Below are 21,266 nucleotides of genomic sequence, written 5' to 3'. Positions count from 1 at the left end.
AACGAATGTGACAGTGTAGCTGGTTCATTGTTTCCAAATAACTTGGAATAAGGGAAATTATGTTGTAAGGATACAAGAAGTTTCTCAAGAATATGTGCCTCAAAGAACAGAAAGCAATATTTGAGGAAACTTCAATGCCTACTTGGGGGGATTTAGGGGAAGGAGGAAAAGTGGCTCAATACTCAAAGTACCAAATTTAAGCCCGCAATGCATGATCTGCATTGATGCATGCATATGACAAATACCTGCAAAAAATTAAGTAAATCCCCAATTGCCTGTAGCAGGGATAAATTTAAAAAAAGAATTCCTTGCTACTAGCTATGGTTTTATGCTTAAGCGGAAGGTAAGTAATTTCTGATGGAAAGATAATTTTCAAAGTTTCCGTCATAATGACATGCTAAGGTAAGTATAATGAAATGATGATTGAATTTCACTGTGTAGGCAGTTTTAGAACATGTTTTCAGCAGATAATGTAGGTACCTGTTATACTGCATCTATACAACATTTTATTCTGTTTATGAGTACATAATGTATCAGTTGATATTTGTGATACAGTGATAGTGAAACTCAATAAAATTAAATAAATATAGTAATTTTTCTCCATTTTATAAAATCTCATGTTCATAAAAGTCAGTGAATGCTTAACCCTTTCGCTCGGCTCCTTCACGGGAAGTTGCTTTTGGCTGTACGAAGGCTTTGAGCATTTCTTTTTCTCCCTGTATGGAATTGTTTCTCGGCGAGGAATTGTCCAGGTAGTCGCTTCCTCCACTTAACGACCTTTCATAGAGGAGTGCCGGACCCTTGGCAACTGGACAAATATAATCCTCGACCATTTTCCCGAAGGCAGCCCATCACGGTGTACTTTTGCAGTCAGTTTATTGTTACTAGTGCGATTTTAATTTTTTTTTTAATTGTTACTATTGCTGCAAAATTTAAGTTCATCAATGTATACCTTTCATTTTGCAATGCCTATAGAACTTTTAAACAAAGTTCTACAGTTATTTTCAGGGTTTTCAGCAAAAGGGCATTATATCATAGACCAACAAATACTTTAAAGGGAATGAAATCTTTCAATGTTCCTAGCATACTTCAAGGTATTTACGATTTATGATATAAACATATTTTAGATCCATGATGCCCAAATCCACACTCTCCTCATTTGCGTCTGCTCTCCACGAGTTATCTGAAAACATGAGAATGAAACATTTCAAATTTTTTTTAGAAGAATAATTTCCCAAAAAATTCTCATAAAACTACTTTAATCTTACAAATTTGTTGTTTGAAATGGCTAAATTATATTTACAAAGCAATTTCACTTAGATAAATATTAGTTCATATTACGCACAAAATAAGAAAAAATACAAAACACCTGGGATAGTAGGATACTTGCAGCAATCTACTCTTGGGTGTGCCAGTTGGAGAGTAATAAGTTTCTCCAAGAAAACAGTAATGCGCTTATGTGTCATGAAGTAAGCCTGTGAGGTGCTCAGGGCAGACCACCTTAATGGATCCTGAGTAATTACCTGGGTAGAGCAGTTCTCTTTCCATTCATGGTATGGGTTGCATCGCACAGCAGGCTTCTACAGAAACCATCCCTTGTATAGGTAGCAGAATGCATACAGAGAGTTAATGGCTAAATTTGAATACACGCCAAGAAAATTTTGAGAAGAAAATGAGTTATTCCAAGAAGAGTGAGGTTATTTTCTTCCACATATTTCAGTAGGAGGCTACTTGCACCAATCTACTCTTGGATGTGCCAGTTGAAGAGTGATAAGTTTTTCCAAGAAAGCATTAATGCTCTAATTTGTCCCGAAGTAAGCCTGTAAGGTGAACAGGGCAGACCACCTTAATGTAACCTGACCAGAGAACCAAGATATGGGAGTTTACCTGGGTAGAGCAGTTCTCTCTCCTGCAATGGTATGGAATGCTTCTCACAACATGTGTCTACGTAAAACATTCCTTATTTGTACATTAAATTTACGAATTTTTAGGATATGCATTAATTAGCATTCATAGTGAAATTCATTTGTAATACGTTTGTATCCAAAGGTTGAAAAGAGGTTATTAAAAATAGTCACTGTAATTTTGGCTCACGACAAAGAACTGAGAGAATCATATTTAATTACATTACAAGGGATTTTTTTCATAGGAGTTAAATCGGATATTTTATCGAATTTCACCACAAATGTACACTTAGAATGTGGCTAACAGATTAACGAATATCTTTAGATGCAAATCATTACAATATCACTCCTATAAATTTGCTGGTAAGGTTTAAAAATAACAATTATACATCTAACCTTAGCGTCTCCAAAATTTGTTCTAGGTGATGATGAAATCCGTTAATATGAACGCTAGAGTTCCGTTCAAGCCATGAAAACACGGCCTCCGTAGGGAAAAGGTTAACTTGGATAATCCCACGAAGAAATACAAAGATGAACGCCAAAATTGGTATTCAAATTACCCGCGTTACGTTTCACAAGTATCAATGTATTCGATCAATCGATAGTTGCCACCTCAGATATCGACTTTCGAGGATCGACATACATCGATATTTTAATTTCGAAACAAACGTGGGAAATGAAAGTAAATGATGGAAGAAGACGTCGGTGATGCCCGAGTTAATCAAGCAACTGGCACGGAGAATTCTATTTATAGTACTTTGTTTCTGTCAGCCAAGAAACCTGCCAAGGTAGTTATGTGTCCTATGAATAATATATCTGTCGATGTAATGTGTTGACCGTTGACGTTTTGAATTCTTATTGCTACAAATTTTTGTTCTAGCCTCCTGATATCAATGATTTCACCATAATAAAGCCAATAAGTCGGGGAGCTTATGGGTAAGTGTGGGTTCCCATTTAATGTTTAGTTATTTTATGCCCCAAAGTGGGGTACGTAGTGTTTGCCGGCATGTTATGTTTACAGCACGTTCTCATGTTTTCAGGAAGGTGTTTTTGGGAAGTAAAAAGACCAATCCAAAGAAGTTGTATGCAATAAAAATGATGCGAAAATCAGACATGATAAAGAAGAATATGGTCAGTCATGGTAAGCAATGGTTGTATTCGTCCAACATTATCTAACACCGTGTTCATGAATTGGTCCGAGCTTGAATAATTAACTAGAGAGCACACATCTTGTATTACGTGTATCAGTTCGTTGAAAAAGTGAATTCTTAATGTGTATGATTTACCACTACTCCTATGTGTTAGTTAACTCTCCCTGAATCCACATTTTTGGTCTGGCATTAATTTTATTCTTGTCGATGGTAGTGGTCACCGAGAGGAATGCTCTGGCTTTGGCGAGAAGTCCATTTTGTGTGCAGTTGTTCTATTCACTTCAAACAGATACTTGTATTTATCTGGTAAGTATATTCTTTAGATTTTTTTCACTTTGCACGTATGGAACCCTAATGGGTTGCGAGGTGTTTTGTATTCCCTGTTTTGCTAAGTATGTGCCCATTTCAGGTCATGGAATACATGGTTGGTGGTGATTTAAAATCACTTCTAAGTAATTCAGGATATTTTGAAGAGTCAATGGCGACATTTTATGCTGCAGAAGTGGCATTGGCACTCGAGTATCTCCATAGGTAAGGAATTTGATTATTTATAGAGTCAAGAGTTTTTTTATGCATAATGATTCTAAGTCATGAATAAAACTTAAGAATTTGCTGATGAATTAAGCTAACATATGGATCAAGCTTAGTGTCCTAAGTTTGGGTGCTTTTCAATCACCTTGCGCAGATTAGCTCACATCGCAACAGATTGAAACACATTAGCGCAGACGAACAATGGTGCAGGATGTGTTCCCATCTGTTTAGTGCAGATGACGTCACACCTGCGATTGGAACACGCTCTGAGCTAAACAGTTTAAAACAGATCAGTGCAGATACGCGATTGGAAAGCACCCTTTATTGTTTATGGGGTTTACATTTATTTGATTCCCCGGTTATGGTGTTGGTAACAATGGTGTCATGGTGCCGGAATGCCGTTCCGGCACTGGTTAAAATAAGACATGATAGTCAAGTAACACTTTAATCAATTTTGTTGCCTCAAAATTTCTATTATATACTTACGTAACTAAAACAAATTTTTGCAATAAAATGTAAATAATAACTTATAACAAAAAACATGCACAATAATATTTCACTGCTAAAAAATGTTAAGGAAAGTGCGTTCCAGCACTGCTAATTTTGCCATGACTTCACTGAGTGGTAACTCGGTTTTTTGCACTTTGTGAAGGAGTTTATTAATAAGAATCGAGGAAAATACTAACTATTGTTCATTTACTTAATAACAAGTATTGTGCTTGTTGTAAAATCTCATTTAGTGAGCCATCTGGCAGTGAGTAGAGAGAGAAAAGGCAGTAATGTTTTTAGATGGCATATTGGATGGATGGTGTTGTGGCTATTGTTTCACCTAGTGTCTGAGTCATTCCTAAGCAGCAGATCATTCATTCTTCTCAAAAGAATAGAAAGAAAAGACAAGTCACTCGACTAACTTTAATCAAGATTGTGTGTATGAGGAGATGGTGACAGATAGCAGATTATTGATGGGTAAGAAATGTAATCAAGCCTACTGTTGCTCTGCTGGTAATTATTATAGCAAAATACTAAGAAACTTCATGAAGTAAGCCAGATGAGGGTCCAAGACCCTCTTGAATCTTGTTTCCATGGGTCTTTTCACTATATCAATACATATGGTATTACTGCTGAGCCTGGCAGTAAGGAGAGATCGTCTCTTAGATTCATTATTAATATATTCATGCCTTGATCCCTAAGTCCTCAAGACTTTGTCTCATGATTTTCATCCCAGATAATCAATGATATGTAAAGCAAAAAAAGTAAACTTACTCTATGTACTGTCTCAGAAATACCACTTACTAATGTAAAAAATGAAATGAATCCTCATAAAATAAGTTTTTGTCAAACTATCACTCTTAATGGTGATTTAATTAATGTATGAATCGAAATGATAGTTTTTCATAATTGAGTTCATTACGGTATTGCATTTGCTTGTTGTTCCATTTTTGGAACACATGATAAACGATTAGGATGTGATGAATGGTTTTTTCTTTCAGATATTGCTTTTGTAAGTATTTATACTTACAAAGTGTAAGAATCAGAGTAAATTTTGAATTTTTGAGACCTTTGGCATAAATAGATTAACCCTAATACGGGCAACATATTTTTCTGACGTAATCGGGCAAGGTGAGTCCAATGGACTCTTTTAACTTATGCTTTTAATTTAAACTATTAAACATTGAAAAATATTACTTTTCACATCAATTTGTATGTATTGTGCACTATAGAATCATTTAACATAAAATTTATTATTTTTTGTTTAACAAAAGTTTTACATTACTTATTAATTTCATACATAGTCAAACAGCGAGCACAGTAGACTCTTTTGACTAATTCTTTCTGTTTTCACAACATGAAAACACAAAATATTTATAGTCACATGTACATAGTGATTATTTTACAATATATTGACAATTCAAACCAAATATTTGTCAAATGCACATTACTTTTTACATTTCATGCAAACAACACTTTTTCTACTGTGTTCGCTACAAACATGCCTACAGCTTACATGACAAAATTGTCTTTGCATTCTACCTTTTGCTGTTGGGCACATGAAACATCTCTTTTTCTTCCTTGGTGTTTCATTGGTTGAATTATTTTCTACCTCGGCATAAAAAACCCCAATTGCTGCTTGTGTAGGTCGTTGGAGACCTTTCAATGAGCGTGATTGGATTTGTGGTTTTATTAGTCCTTCTGCAAGGCTAAGGATGAATATTCACCTCTTATTGAGCTTATTTTTATTCCGATCTGGATTGAGTGTGCACCATATTACGTATGCCGCTACTCCACATATATCTAATCCATTCATTAGGTATGCGAATGGCCAGCGATTAGTTTTTCTTTTGCACGTATATTCGTGAACAAGTTGGTCCAATGAATCTACTCCTCCCTTTGTTTCAACGTAGTACGTGATTATTTCTGGTTTCCCATTCTGACTAATTTCACCAGAATGGTGCATTGTGGAAAGAAGTATCACACTCTTATTTTTTTCGGAACAAAAGAAACTAATGCCGCATTCTCTCTAAAACCAAATAGTGCTGAATGTTCTGGTCTAGATCTGTTTGGAAGAAATGCAGGTGGCGGAAATTTCTTATTCTTTCTAACTGTCCCCACTAAAGTTAATCCACTCGATAGAAGTGTCTGAGCCAGTTCAAGGTCAGTGAAACAGTTGTCACAAGTAATATTTCTATGACTCCCTTTGAAAGTTTCTGTCAAGGATAGAACTACAGACGAGGCCAAATTACAAGCTCGTTTATCACCTTTACCCAAGTATGGAATACTAAGTAAGGGATAATAATTTTTAGAATCACAAATCCACGAAATTTTCTTACTGTATTTGTCTGGCTTTGACGGTATATATTGTCCGAAAGGACACCTCCCTCAAAATGGAACTAATTGCTCATCTACTGTAAAATTTTCGCCTGTAACATAATACTTTTTTTGGTTGTCATTTATCTCATTCCATATGTCACGGATGGGAGCCAATTTATCATTTTTTGTGCGCTCTACACGCGTCCCTTTATCATCAAAACGCAAGAAACGTAAAAAAATTTTTAATTTCTTTAGCCCCATTGTAGCACGAAAGATTGGTGGCCCGTATAATTTTTCCCATAGAGATTCGTAATTAGAAAAATTGGATTTCAAATGGCCAGCAGGTAGTAACAATCCAAAAAAAGCGTACATCTCTTGCCTGTCACATGGTTTCCATTGAGCTGCATTTTCCTGACCAGAAATTCTGCGAGTGTGTTCCATCTCCATGTTTGTATATTTTACAGTAGTGTCATTTATAAATAGTGTACATATCCCAGTTAGGCTCTCCATTTTCAATTTTGCGGGGTGTAACACTTTACCCATGGACCCTTTGATTATATTATGGGCTCGGATACGTCCGGTGCGGGGAGGAATAGATGACCAAGTGCAGTGGAACCTCGTTAAAGCGAGTACTGGCTATAGCGACACCCCCGCTATTACGAGAGATAGCCGATGCACCGTCAATTGACCCTATAATAAGCGTTTTAAAAAATTCATTTTTACGAGGCCCTTTTGGTGTTGGCTCTCGCCATAGCGAGGGTTTCACCGCCGGAAAAACTTACATCAAGACTCCTTAATCTCTGTAATTGCTAGCGATCTGTTAGAAATGAAGTTAATGGAGTGCTCAGTCTCAAATTTATGTGGTGGCGTTATCTCCCCTCATAATTGCTGGTGATGCCTGCGGTGTAAACCCGAAGTCGTGGAAGAAAGGACTCCGATCATAAGTATCTTAAGGAGTATTCCCCACGTGATATAACATAGACGAAACGGAACTTTTTTTACATACTACTCCCCGACAAAATCCTTGCAGTACGAGGTATTTCTTGCAATGATGCCTCTAAAGGTATGTAGTGCGCCTTAGCGAGCGTGAATTGTCTGGATGGACGTATTTATTCTCCGTTGCGGATTCACAAGGGTGAACTATTCGCGACAGTGCTCGGAGTCGTACTGGCGCTCTCTTCTGTCACGTGGATAGCCGAGCATCCCCTGGTGGCCGCTGGAAGAACTCACAGAAAAACTGACTCTCGTTTGCAGTGCCGTGGTAAACTCGGTGTATTATTTCAAATACGTCGCGAGGGTAACACTCAAAAAGGAACTTTTTTTAACAACGGCAATTTTAATCACATCATTTTTCAAGCTTAGCAAACTTTTTACCGTAGATAATTAAGATATTACATTAACTGATAGAAAAAGTCTTCCAAGGCAGGAACGTTGTACAACCTTCCACCGTTTTCGACTGCAGAAACAAATGCAATACGTTATTTCACTTCACTGCCACTTAATGTACAGGAACAATAAACATACACCAATGGAAACATTTGAGGCATTAAATAACCGCGATACAGTTTTATTAGTTAATTTTGGAATTTTCAGTGGGAAATACCAAAATAATAGATTGATAACGTAAATGCACTAATTAAGTGCATAGAAAAATGGCTTCATCGGTTGTGCATTGGCATAATGATTGACAAAACAATGCTTTGCATGATATTAATTCAGTGCGGGGCTTATAAATAGTTTGAATAGTAAGTCGTTGTTTGAGTAAGGAAATTTAGTGATGCAAAAAAACATCACCTTTCGTCTGGATTTATACTTACGTTTATCGGATAGAAATTTATCTGTCGCCACACCACTCCTGTTCCTGTATAACTGTTCGCAACAGGTATATTGGCTATTATTTGCTCCACCTCCAGTAAAGCGACAATTCGCTATAGCGAGTGTTTATTGGTGCACTGTGGGGTGTCGTTTTATCGAGGTTGCACTGTAGTTCCTACCTTACTCACATACTCTTCACCAGCTGAAAACTCTTCACCAGTGCTCGTACATTATTCACAGTCGCTTTGTTCTGATGCCTCACTTTCATGGTCACTTTCAGAGTCTGAAGATTAATTGGGAATATCAGGAACACCATCGATTTCTTCATCTGAAGAATTTTATAAAATTCTTTGTATTTCCTTTTCACTAATGCTTGACATCCTGCCAAGGAAAAAAACAGGCAAATATTTTGTGATTGAACACGGCTCTGGTTTTATGAAATAAAAATAAAAAACTAGTTTACCGTTGAGAAAATGCGTTATGCAGAAAAGGTACCTTGAAATACAATATGTTCAAGCTCCAGCAGTCATTGGAAGTAGGGAACTGACGACAGCAGTCTTCTTACTTCAAGAATGAGCGGACTAGGGAAAATGAAGCGGTTTACATAAGTACTCAAAAGTGAAATAAATAACCACTAGGATAAATAGCAGTAATAATAAAAAAATCGCTAAATACCATATAAAATGCAGTCTTCAAATCGTAGCGGGAATGATATCTTCACGTCTCAATCACAGTGCAGGAAGGTAATGCAACATGAGAAGAGCTCGATAGCAAAATGACTAGACTATGAAACATGTGTATACTCTTTTGTACATGTCTATAGAGGACGAAGAAATGACAAACGAAGAATAAAATGTAACCCAACATAGAAAAAAATTCGTTATTCATAGAGACAATGTATGTACTCTGCGTGCAAGAAACGAAAATGGGAAGAGAAAATGTTCAATTGTATTAGGCTCAACTATGTGGAAATTAATACACGAAAATAAAAAGGAGACTTAGTTGCTTTCCACAGATTTATTTCGTCCGTACGACATGTTTTGAACGATAGAGGTCATTATCAAGTACAAAAATTTCGAATTTTAAGCAAACATATGTACTCTTTGAAGGGGTGTGGGGAAAGAGTGGAAGGAGTGGGTGTCAGGGGGGGGAGGGGAAGGTGCTGGGTTGGAAACTCCAAGTGGGAGGGGGGTGTATTGAGAAAACAACCGTTGGAGGACGGTGTAGGGACCCCCACTAGGATTCATTTTAGGTGCATTCATCCTACGTATCGATTTACTGTTTTTATGATATCCTTATAAAGAGAATTCTTACGTACTTGAGCTTTTTACTCTTTTCTCATGAAATCCCTACCTTTTTTATTGTATATCTTAACCAATAATTTTTCTTAACAGGTTTGCAGCTACAGCAAAATTAACAGGTGGACATCAAGCAGCTATAATGTGCCTTGCAGTAGGAAAAATATCTGAAGAAGAAGATATTGTGGTTACTGGTTCTAAAGATCACTATATTAAAGTGAGTATTAAAAAACCCCTGAAGTTTGTTGAGATCCATGAAAGTGATCTGCATATCTTGAAGAAAGTTGTTTTGATACTTAGTGATTTCTTTTTTAAGGAAATTATTGGCATTGTCTCCAAGTCACAATTATTTTACTCTTTTGTTATGATATCATGTTTGTAAAAAAAAGGCCATATTTTATTATTAGTTTTCAGTTGTACAGTAGACTATCGTTAATATGAGCAACCTTATTACAAAGTTCTCATTTTTACAAAGGTTGGTCCCGAGGACAAGGCTAATACAATCTGTTGTAAAAGAAATGTTATTACAAAATTTTCGTTATTGCAAAATTACAAACCTCAGTCTGGGTCCTGGTGGTTTCAGAAAGAACTTTATCTCAAAGTTCTAGAGATAGGGAAAGGCATTCATGTGACCCACTCGTTACCACTCAAAAATTGGCCACACAGTAAGTCCACTTTCTATGAACATCCGATTATGAACTTTCGGAGATATTAACATTGGAAGAATTCAAATGAGCCCGAAATTTCAAATTTGGCACCTTGAGAGTTGGCCGCGGTAAGGCGTAGAGGAACTTGCACTTTTGGGCACAGTCTGAACAACGTATTAAATAATCCGTTGTGAAGGCAGGAACTGTTCAGCATTTTTCCTGCTCTTCCTTCTGTGGTCGGTGAATTTTTTTGGCTCCAGCCACAACGAATGCACTAGATCAGTTTGTCGCAATTGTGAGTTAATACTCAATTGTAATGCAGTGTTGCATTCTGCTGGATAATCAACCATTTTGATTTGCATAGGTCTATCAACTTACAAACAAGGTTTTGGAACGCATCTTTTACGTATGTCAAGGACTAACTGTATTTGGGAAGCTATCAACCCTCAATTGCATCATGCAGCAGCCAAGGGGTTTTTTTCTCGCATGAATGTTGTAGATGCCAGATGGTCTTGAAAATGGGAATACCTATGATGAGTTAGTGAAAGTAATTTCTAATAGAGTTCTAAAATTTGGATATAATATACAAAATGAAGTGATTGTTTTACACTCGGAATATCAGTAATGTGAGAGGTATAGCTCAAATGTTATAGTCGCTCTTTTCCCTTGGAATTCCGTTTACAGACATTAAAATACGTGGAAACTGTTGTTGTGACTGATGTTTTTGTCATAGAGTTTTGTAATAAGGATATAATATGCAAAATCACTTGTGTGAATTACACTCGGAATTTATGTTTTGTGGAAGGTATAACTCAGAGGTTATAGTTGCTGTTTTCCTTTGGAATTCAATTTTCAGACAGTAAGAAAACGTTAAAACTCTTGTTGTGGCTGAGATATGCATCATAGAGTTCTATTATTTGGGAATAATATACAATATGACGTGTGTGTATTACATTCAGAATAACAGTGATGTAAATGGAATAACTCAGAAGTTATAGTCGCTCTTTTCCCCTGGAATTCCATACTTAGACAGTAAAAAATGTGGAAACTGTTGTTGTGACTGATGTATAAGGTGTAGAGTTATGAAACGTGGATATAATATGCAAAATGACATGCATGCATAACACTCAGAATTTAAGTGATGTGAGAGAAATAACTCAGAAGTTATAGAGGGCAAGAGCTAGGCAGTTGTAATTTGTTTTCCCTAAGATCACTGTTCAAGCAGATGACTTCAAAGCGAAATGAGAATATTGTAAGTTATTACTTTTTGATAAAGCTCCTTAGTTGCAAAAAATTCTAGAGAGTGAAATTAATGCTTATTCTTGTATAAATGATAAGAAGCTATTGTCATTTCAGATTCACCTCTCGTCAATTTCATTCCTAAAAGAAATGTTCTAACGAACTTCATTATTACGAACCTTTTGTTTTTCAGTCCCTGTAAACTTTGTAATTATGAGAGTCTAATGTATTAAGTTCTGACTACTTACATATTGTAATTTAAACCTAGTTTCAATTGTGGGAATAAGCCAAGACTTCTTTGAAACACAACTCTCATTAGTGTTTTCACAAGTAGTTATATGTAGCTGTGGTGCAACTGATATTTTCTTCATAATGATAATGTTGTGGCCTTCATTTTTATGTCTTTCTGTCAGTTGTTTTTGCAAGATAATGAGCTGTTATTACAGATCGGTGAAATTTAATTTCTTTTTTGCGGAAAATAAAAAGTAAAGTGAAATCATGGGAATTAGAAAATAAAATGAAATAATGAAAAATCAGGAATCTTGGAATCTTTTTTCCCAAGTTTCTCAAGTATGGTGATGGTAGAAAAGTTTGGAAGTGTGTTATCTCAAACTTGCTGACTGATAGCTCGTACAATGGTAAAAAATTATTTGACCATTGAATGAGCTATCATTTTAATTTTGTACTTTATAAAAAAATAAGTAAAGTGAACATGGATTAGGACTGAAAACAGAGGAGTCCACAGAGTAGACAGTAATAGTCTATCATGACCAGTGAGGCAGCCTCGCAAGCATAGCATTACTCCATTTTATTGAACTTTATTTTACTGCCTTGTTTCCTTTTTGTGGTTAATGAATTTGAAGTGTCATGTCCTGATAATCTCCTAGTTCACAGAGAACCTTGAGGCAGCATAAGTGAATTTTATGCTGCCTCATGTTGCCAGGCTAAATAAGATTGTAATTAATTGCAAGTATTTATTCACCCTTTACCCTATGTGGAGAATTTATTTTTGGAATGGAATTCCTTCTGTTTCTTTATGTACAAATTTTTCATTCCATTCAGGTGTTCGAAGTTAATGGCCGAGGAAGTATGAACAATTATAATCCAAAAGTAAATCTTGAACCACCTCACTATGATGGTATTCAAGCTCTCGCATTGCATGGAGATATGCTCTTCTCAGGATCAAGAGACATGGCCATCAAAAAGTGGGATCTCTCGAAAGAGGAGTTGGTCCAGGTTTGTAAATGACAATTGCATACTATTTATCTTTTGTTTTCTTTGAAAATTTTCCATGTTATTCTTTGCATTTTGCAATTCGTGATCATAGTCAATCAAAAGGGTAACTGAAATTCTACTTCAGTCTTTTACTCAGAAATATTTCAAGGAGAAGTGAAGTATTATAATTAATGGATGTCTTTAGCACCTGTGGTTTCATTTTAATCAAATATAGTTAAGTGTTCATTTAGTTATGGCCAAGGTGATGATGGAAATTTCTTACCATTGAGCACCCCTGATCTGGGAACATCTATAATCTGGCAATACTTTCAAAGTATGCTTTGTAAGGGAAACTTACTTTTTTGCAGAGTAATTTCATTTGTCTTCACCTGCTGAAACTCTCCCCCACTGTTAATAAAAATTCTCCTTATTATATTTGTCAACAGTAGGACACAGTTGTTCTTATGACTCTTTATTGCAAAGTCAGAGACTGGTACATGCACTGCTAATGCTCCGCGGAAATGGCTTGACTCGGCCCTTATGAGCAGACTGCAGGTTTGCTGTACTGTGTAGCAGACATAAGACTAACAGGAGTATCTGAAGAATTCTTAAATACATTTTATTTATTACTTACTGACTAAAAAAATGATAGTAACAGTACAAAAAAGATCTCTGCTAAATAAATTGAAGACTTGGCCATGCATTGCAAATTACATGGATTCCTCTTTGTCGAGATTCAAGTGGCATGTCGGGAATATGGAACTGTAGAATTAGAGAGAGTCTATTTGCTTTGTCATGGGACTAGTAAAATAGCCTCTTTCCAGTGGCAAGAGAATTGTATTAGAATAATTGGCCTCAGTTTCACTTAGCCCATTTGGAGCAAGGAAATATACCTTGGAAAATTATTTTCGTGTAAAAATAGTTTTCTTCTCAACTGTTGAAAATTTAGTCACATCTTAGATCCATTTGGATTTTGAATTCTTGTATTTTCCCCTAATTATCTTGAGTATCAACTTCAAAACCTTATCTAACAATATATTTGATTTGACGATTCATTATAATGAAGGGGAAAGATATAGTGACTGCAGACAAGTAATTTATGTATAGTCTGTTTTTACTGAGGTATGTCATGCTGTCTCTGCATCTTTTGCACCGTATTAATTAATAAAATAATCCTCATTCGCCTTGACCGGGATTCGAACCCGGATCCCTCGATTTCCGGCCGAGTGCTTTAGCCAGTTAAGCTACCGAGGCGTCATTCTCCCCTGTGGAAATTTGTGGACCACCTTGTCCGGTATAGTCCACAAATTTCCACAGGGGAGAATGACGCCTCGGTAGCTTAACTGGCTAAAGCACTCGGCCGGAAATCGAGGGATCCGGGTTCGAATCCCGGTCAAGGCGAATGATTTTTCCTCTGTGGATTTTTCGCACTATTTGTGCATTGCGGGTGACTCCGTAAAAAGTTATCACCGTGGCTAGTCCCGGTATACTTTAATAAAATAATCCTGTTAGGCATGGGTGAAAGAGGGAGAATAGATCAGGTTAGCGAAGGTATAATAGGGCATGGGTGTTATGAGTGACATATTCTTGTAAAACTTTAGAAGAGAAAAATGACAAAAAGTGCTTTGTTAACAAAGTGAGTTAAACAGAAATCATTGAATGGCAGTGGAACTAAATAATACGTAGGGTGCTATAAAAATTGAATTAAGGACTTATTTCTTCTTTCATTGCGATTAGTGACCTCATTACTCTGCTACACATGAGGAAAAACTAATAATTTCAGTAATTTAAAATGAAGCGAGCTAAAGATTTACAGTGGAGAAAATTTTAATTATGTATACAGAAACAAAGTATATACAGTATCACATAGGCCTATATAGTATGTGACAATAACCCTATAGAGTTTCAAGAGAACTTTGATAATACTAACCATTAAGTCCAAACTAATTTTAAATGTTTGTACCAAGTGTTAGCATGTGGAAACTCATTCCTTGTTCCATAATTATTCAATAGCATTTTATATCAATTACATATTTCTTGAGATGGGAGATTATTAGTCTGCTAATTCACTTACACTCATACTTCCTCATCCTTATTTTTAGGTGGTGTCATACCACCTTTCTCCCAGTAATGCAGATGATGAGACTTCCATAATAGATATCCTTGTGCACAGACGTCATTCCTCATGATTCCTAGTGCATACCATGGCAGGGACTTCTTGGCCTCAATTTATCCATATTTTTTCACGCGTTACTCAGGCCTTTTGACAGTAAACCGCCAATCACTCAGCATATATTTTTCATATTCTATCTTAGTTGTGTTGGAATGGAATGAATTTTTATTAATAAATTGGTACTACCGTTTGGTGATATTTTGGAAATAATTTCAGCTAATGTATCAACTCTCTTTATTTGAATCTTTCTAGTCTGTGAATAATGCCCACAAGGACTGGGTCTGTGGGCTTACCTTCATGCCAGGAGGAGGGGGACAAATGCTTTTGTCTGGCTGTCGATCCGGGGTGGTGAGATTATGGTCTTCGGAAACATGCCACTTGCTTGGTGAAATGCAAGCTCATTCATCTCCAATTAATGCCTTGGCTACAAATGCATCTCATGTCTTCACTGCTTGCAAGTAAGTTCTCTTTTTAGTATTCCTTCTAATTCTCAAATTCATGATCACAATGAAACTACTGTCCCCAGAAGTTAACGGATGAGTTTTATCATGTTGATGGTGGTGGCACTCTTATACATAATTTACAGGAAATCTTTTTACTTAGCGGTGCTGGATTCAATAGTACCACTGCTGAAACTAATATTCCTATTGCATTGAATCATGGTGATGTTACTGTTGTTGATTTTAGATTTTTCTGAATTATGCACAAAAATGTGCATGGGCTCTAAGATAATAGGATGAAATTTTATATTATTTTATCATTAGAATGCAACAATGTCTTCATATACTATGAGTCAATTCAGAAATAAACCTAATGGTATTGTCAATTTATACTGTATAAGAAGAAAATATTTAGGGGGATCATTTGGGAGAGGGATAGATTTGGGTGGGGTGTTTTCACTTGAGGGGGTCAGTCTCAAGCCCTGATGTCGCTCAATAAGATATATATTAACAGTATTTATAGTTTTCAAGAGGTTCTCTTCAGACTGTACCCCTAAAACTTGGTGGTGGAATTGAATCCATTGACTCCCCCTATCCACTCAAAATGGCTATTCCTGGAAGTTACTCTTTCCCTCAAAAACCTTATGTCTGGATCTGTTCCTGTATCAGTTAAATGACCATGTTTGATCAAAAGTAATCCCCTTAACTTTTCATAGTACAAGCAGCAATTTAATCATCTCTTAATATTACAAATGTTTTCTGCTAGTCTGTCAATGTTCTGTTACGCCATCAAAATGATATTGTGTACAGACATGGTTGTGGTGGAATTTACCGTAGGTATTGAACCATTTAATCGGCAGATATGCTTCACTATCTTTATTATAATGGGAGGTGCACTTTTAAAGTCAATATGCTCAGTCAATCTGTTATCCATTTCATCTGCACTTTTCCAAGTGAGGATATCTTTTGGTGATTATCATCCGTAGACTTCTTCTTTTAGCTCCCAATTCATTTCTCACTTTGCGCTTGTTACCCGCTCCTCCCTTCATCCTGGATACTTGTGTGGTTTTTCAGCACTGGGGAAGTGAAAGTGTGGAAGTCACCTCAATACAATGCCATGACCATGTCCACCGGGAGGGTATTTGAGCTATCCCTCTGAGGACACGGGCGGGAGCGGAGAGGGTCATGGTGGAGTCCCAAGTGAAGTTACTTTGAAGTATAACCCTTCATTGATCCCTTTACCGCGTCCGCAAAACCCAAAGTTAATGCCCATTAGTGTGCAATCAGCTTGTGCAAATTTCCTCTCTCCCAATGATGTTTGCCTTGATTTCGATGCTACTCTTCTGCATTCTTGTCTGCATCAGGCTGTGTTATTTCCTGACTTCATTGTGAGATTGGTGTATTATATTGTATATAAATCGCTGTAAAAGAGTAAAAAAATATGTTGATAATTGTCACTTCTGTGAAGGGATATTTGCGTTTGCATTTAAGTTTTTTCAGGAGTTAACAACACATAGTTTTTTGTATGTATGGGTGTGTTGTGTGCATTTTTTTAGAGTGATGTGATGCCAATTTTTCTTGTTGTGAATACATGTTTCATTTTTTAAATCCCAAGTGAAATTCTTTGCAGCATTGAAATTTCTTTTTTTGCTATTTTCCCTTATCTTTCATGTTGAATTGTTGCAAAGAGACCGGAAGGGATAATAATGTGATTTGGAGTCGAATTTTTTATGGTGATTAAGACTGGTGGTTTTAAAATTTGGTGCTTGTTAATGATCTCACATTATATGTTAAGTATCAATGCATGTATGTTCAATAATGTATGTTAATTTAATAGTTCTCCTGTTAAGTTTAATTGGCCTGTTGGAGGCTGAATTCATGGTAATTCAAACTGGTTGTTAGAATGATAAGGAACTGAAATAAAAAATATCAAAAATTGTGGCGTTGGTTTGCACAATGAGTAGTAGGTACATTTACAACGTAAGGTGTGGTTTTTGTCATCAAGGAATTTGTTTTAGAAAATCTTTTACAGGTGTGGATATTGAAGTATCTCATCGCATATCCATATTATCTTGTGAAATAAATATAATATTTTTGCATGTTAACTACATTAAATTAAGCAAGTACAAAAGTAATTCCAGGGTTAATGTGGTCCGGTAGATGAATTTTGTTTACACTTGACACTGCATTGTTACTTTTTCTTGGAATGACTGCAAAACAGTAGGTTGAATACTTTTACTTGAAACCAATATTTCTAATTCTATATATTTTCAAGAATTACTGCTCTACTAGTTGTCCTAAATGACATCTGTTGGTCTCGTAGCTTGTCAGTCAGGTGAATTCTTTTGCAGGAAATACCGTGGGAATATTTTTTAGTATTTCAGACGTGAACCAGACTTAAATTAACCAATTGGATGACATCTGTCATTACTTTATGGAATCTATTATTTATGTCGAACCAACAGGAAAACCTTCGCCTATTTCCATAGGATTATTTTACTTTTTGACCATAGTTTTGTCTGACGATGTTGACAGTTTGACGAAACCACAGTCATTAAAAAATATCGTGTGGAAGTGTGCAAAGTTTTTCTTATTGGTTTGACACAAACTTAAATTAATCATCATTGGTACCATGGCCCTGACGATGCTAATTGTTATAATTAGTATTGGGAATGGCCATGATTTAATTGTCTATATATCTGAGGAATGAAAAATATTTTCTCCTCCTGAAAAATCAAATGGTTTTGAATTGTTTACTCAATTTATTCTATGAATAATTTACTCATAAACCAGTTGTTCCCCATTACAGCTGAAATTTAAGAAATTTTAAGAACTGTTTTAAGTTATGTGGATAGTGGTGGGAGTTTAACTGGGCAATTCATCTGTATTCAGTCATTATTTGGTAGTCAAATGGCCTGGAACTTGAAAAACTTGGAATCTTATTTTTTTTAATTGACAATTTTTTTCTCAGAATTTCTACTTTGGTATATAAACACCTAGTAGATAAATTAAAGCAAGGTTGGATTGCTGATCTATCCTGTTAAACCAGAAAGGCTTGGCAGTAGTAGGATATCTAGTGAGATAAATGGCATGTTTGAAGAGAAGTCAAGGGATGGTATCATTGAGCTTCACTATTACTACTGTCTCTGTGATTTCATTCATTCAAAATTTTGATCCCATTATAATTTTATTTTAACTGCATTTGGAAGGTAATGAAAGTTATTTTATGTTTTATGCTAGTTTTTGGATTGTAAAATCCTAACGCTTTATGAGATCTGACTCTTGGAGTTGGTGTTCATTAAAAAAATATGGTTGGACTGGACTCAGGACAGGAAAAACTACTCATTTAATGAAAAATGAGGGTTGTAGTGTACATAATTATGAAGACAGATGAGTAGGATATGATGATTCTGTTTTATTTTGCCCGGAGAATTTCTAGTGTTAAATGGAAAGGAAACCAGTTCTGTTAGGTTAAACATTTGCAAAATCTGTCATTGTTTACTGAGATATTTTGGATACTTTAATGTAAATTCCTAATGCTGATATGTAATACAATTGCAATGCAACTAATTTATCATAGCCTAACCAATTGGATTTTTTTACAAAGGCCTATAATTCTGAGGGTCCCATGTTCATAATGTATTTTTAGGATCACTTTCAGTGCGATTTTGTGCCCCGTGTCTATTTACTAAAATCAAGTACCAATTTTGGATTTAGAGCTTTTGTCCTAGAAATTACAATTTTGAGGCAAGTATGACATTGAGCATCTCTTGAGAGATGGTTAAGGAATTCTGTAACTTGATTCCAATTCAACATGTGAACATAGTACATTCACCAATCTTGAAACTTGATAAAGCTACTATTTTCACAACCTAAGAAATGTTTTTTTTTAAGTTAGTACATTTGACAAATTCATAAAAATATAGGTACCTAATTTTATTGCTTAAAGAGTTCAAATAACTGTGATGTTTACTCTTCACAAATATGTATTTTCCTCCTTGAATTTTATTTTAATCTTGAAACTTTTAGGATATAGACTGTGGGAACCGTGTCATTGCCTGAAATTATTCATGCTGAATTGAAATCCAAACTGGAATTAAAGTAAACTGATTTGGATTCATTGCCATCATTGCAGAGGTGTCTGTGCATAAAAATACTTATGTTCTTTCTCATAAAAAATACCATTTTGTTCAGTATGGGGTGGCAGCTTTTGCTTGGTAGTACAATTTGCTGCAAGAAAAAATTGGCAAAATGAACCTCTCTACATAATTTGTTACCCTTTGTTATCATGAATCTTTATCATTCATTTGTTGGCATTTCTTGACTTGGTCAACCAAAGGGTCATGTTTTTGTGATAACTCATACAGATTAAAATATAATACCCTCAGAATAAGGCTGTGTTATTTGCATTACTGTGGAACCATGTATTATTTCTAATTTGTAATGAACCTTGACAATATGTAGCTGTTCTTGAAATACTCTTGTTACTATCTCATTATGACTCGTATGTACTGGATGGCTATATGGCTAGGCCTACAACGTTGGAGGTAAAACGAAACAACAGATTTAAGAGTGCAGTAATGTTGGTAGTGAAGTGAATTGATATGAATCAAGGTATTTCTTCCAAATAATTTTTGGAAACATGAACAATCTCTAGACATGTTATATGTCCTTAGATACTTTTCTGGTGCTGTTATCTGTGAGAAAACAGTCTTGCAAAATTTGAAGTGGGTCTCAAGTTGACAAAATTTCAAGTTACAGCATTATTTGATATAATGCAGGCGATTCATTCTCATTTATAAACAGATTTGGGGAAGTTGGTGGTTGGACAAATAGTATTCAATTGATAGGTGATATTTTATCTTGGAAATTGCCAGTAAATCAATTTTTGGCATTAATTTTGCCAAAATTTTAAATGCAGCAGACTCAGATGCATATTTGATGCATGTAAATACAAAATGTATCACAATAACAAATAACGAGTGTGATTTGGTTATCAGAGACTGGAATATTCTACGTATGTAGAACTTATGTTCAGAGTTTGTATTGATATGAGCCTTATATAAGTAATTTGGTCTTATTTGTTTATATTTTGTTGAAAATTCTTCTTAAATAAATTATAATAGCAATGATATTATTGCTAGAGTATCATATGATTATTAGTTATTTAAATCTTTACAGTTGTTGAATTATTCTTTACTTTTCCCCTGATTCAGGTGAATCCCTATCATGTTTATGTAGTTGCAGTATAATTCTTCAATTCCAGAAAACTTATTATTCATTATATTCTCCAGTTTACAGTTTATACACATTTATTTTCATGATTGCTTTAAATTTTTCAGTCAAAAAGTTCGTAAATATTTTCTGCTTCATTTTCATTTGATGAAGACCATCTATTAAGAATCCTGAGCAAGGGATACCAAATAATTTGCTGAGGAATAGTGATGCACGTTAATATTTACGGACATGTGTTATTTGATTTGATCACAAAATGTTTTCTGTTGTGTTAATAATGGCTAAGGGAATGAATTGAAACTTGGTAAATTCCACACAACTTTGTGTGTTAAACTTCAACCAGTTTCAAACCTAACATGTCATTCTCTAGAGCAAAGAAAAAAAATTTCATTTTCAAAAAGAGAATTTCCTTTTGAGAATGACACATGAGTTTGGAAACTGGTTGAGACTTATCAAGTAAAGTTGTGTGGACTTAACATAGTTTCAATACAGTGTGGCTGGTATATAAGTAGGTATTGAAAAAGATGATTCTATATTAACTGTATTAATTTATTGTTATTTATATCATACATACTGTGTTATATAAGAATCTGGATGTATACTTAAAAATTCAATGTAAGTGCCTGAGGCATTGGCCAATCACATCTAGGGATTAGTTATATACAATACACTCGGGCTACAATATACAGTGCAACCTCGATATAACGACACCCCACGGTGCACTAATAAACACTCGCTATAGCGAATTGTTGCTTTACCGGAGGTGGAGCAAATAATAGCCAATATACCTGTTGCGAACAGATATACATG

At 35.4% G+C, this 21,266-nt stretch overlaps 2 protein-coding genes across 2 annotated transcripts; both read left to right on the top strand.

Moving 5' to 3' along the window:
* The first annotated feature begins 2,540 nt into the window (after positions 1–2,540).
* On the top strand, positions 2,541–3,590 carry LOC124156867 (serine/threonine-protein kinase greatwall-like). The gene is made up of 5 exons (XM_046531358.1): positions 2,541–2,692; positions 2,785–2,840; positions 2,945–3,045; positions 3,270–3,361; positions 3,465–3,590. Exons 1-5 carry the CDS (start codon positions 2,591–2,593, stop codon positions 3,588–3,590), a joined length of 477 nt encoding a protein of 158 aa, XP_046387314.1. The 5' UTR covers positions 2,541–2,590.
* A 5,327-nt stretch (positions 3,591–8,917) lies between these two features.
* On the top strand, positions 8,918–20,374 carry LOC124158143 (kinesin-like protein KIF21A). The gene is made up of 5 exons (XM_046533327.1): positions 8,918–8,952; positions 9,604–9,724; positions 12,456–12,629; positions 15,034–15,239; positions 16,296–20,374. The coding sequence occupies exons 1-5, from the start codon at positions 8,918–8,920 to the stop codon at positions 16,378–16,380; spliced, it is 621 nt and encodes a 206-aa protein (XP_046389283.1). The 3' UTR covers positions 16,381–20,374.
* Positions 20,375–21,266: the final 892 nt, after the last annotated feature.

The sequence above is a fragment of the Ischnura elegans genome, chromosome 4, assembly GCF_921293095.1.
Source record: "Ischnura elegans chromosome 4, ioIscEleg1.1, whole genome shotgun sequence".
NCBI lineage: Eukaryota > Metazoa > Arthropoda > Insecta > Odonata > Coenagrionidae > Ischnura > Ischnura elegans.
Note: the sequence above shows the minus strand (reverse complement) of the source record. Positions and strands in the feature narration are given on the sequence as shown.

Coding starts and splice junctions, on each gene's coding strand:
- LOC124158143 (XM_046533327.1), top strand. CDS start 8,918: ATGATATCTTCACGTCTCAATCACAGTGCAGGAAG. Junction 12,630..15,033: donor CGAAAGAGGAGTTGGTCCAG/GTTTGTAAATGA, acceptor GAATCTTTCTAG/TCTGTGAATAATGCCCACAA. Junction 15,240..16,295: donor CATGTCTTCACTGCTTGCAA/GTAAGTTCTCTT, acceptor GTGGTTTTTCAG/CACTGGGGAAGTGAAAGTGT.
- LOC124156867 (XM_046531358.1), top strand. CDS start 2,591: ATGATGGAAGAAGACGTCGGTGATGCCCGAGTTAATCAAGCAACTGGC. Junction 2,841..2,944: donor ATAAGTCGGGGAGCTTATGG/GTAAGTGTGGGT, acceptor TCATGTTTTCAG/GAAGGTGTTTTTGGGAAGTA. Junction 3,046..3,269: donor GAAGAATATGGTCAGTCATG/GTAAGCAATGGT, acceptor TGTCGATGGTAG/TGGTCACCGAGAGGAATGCT.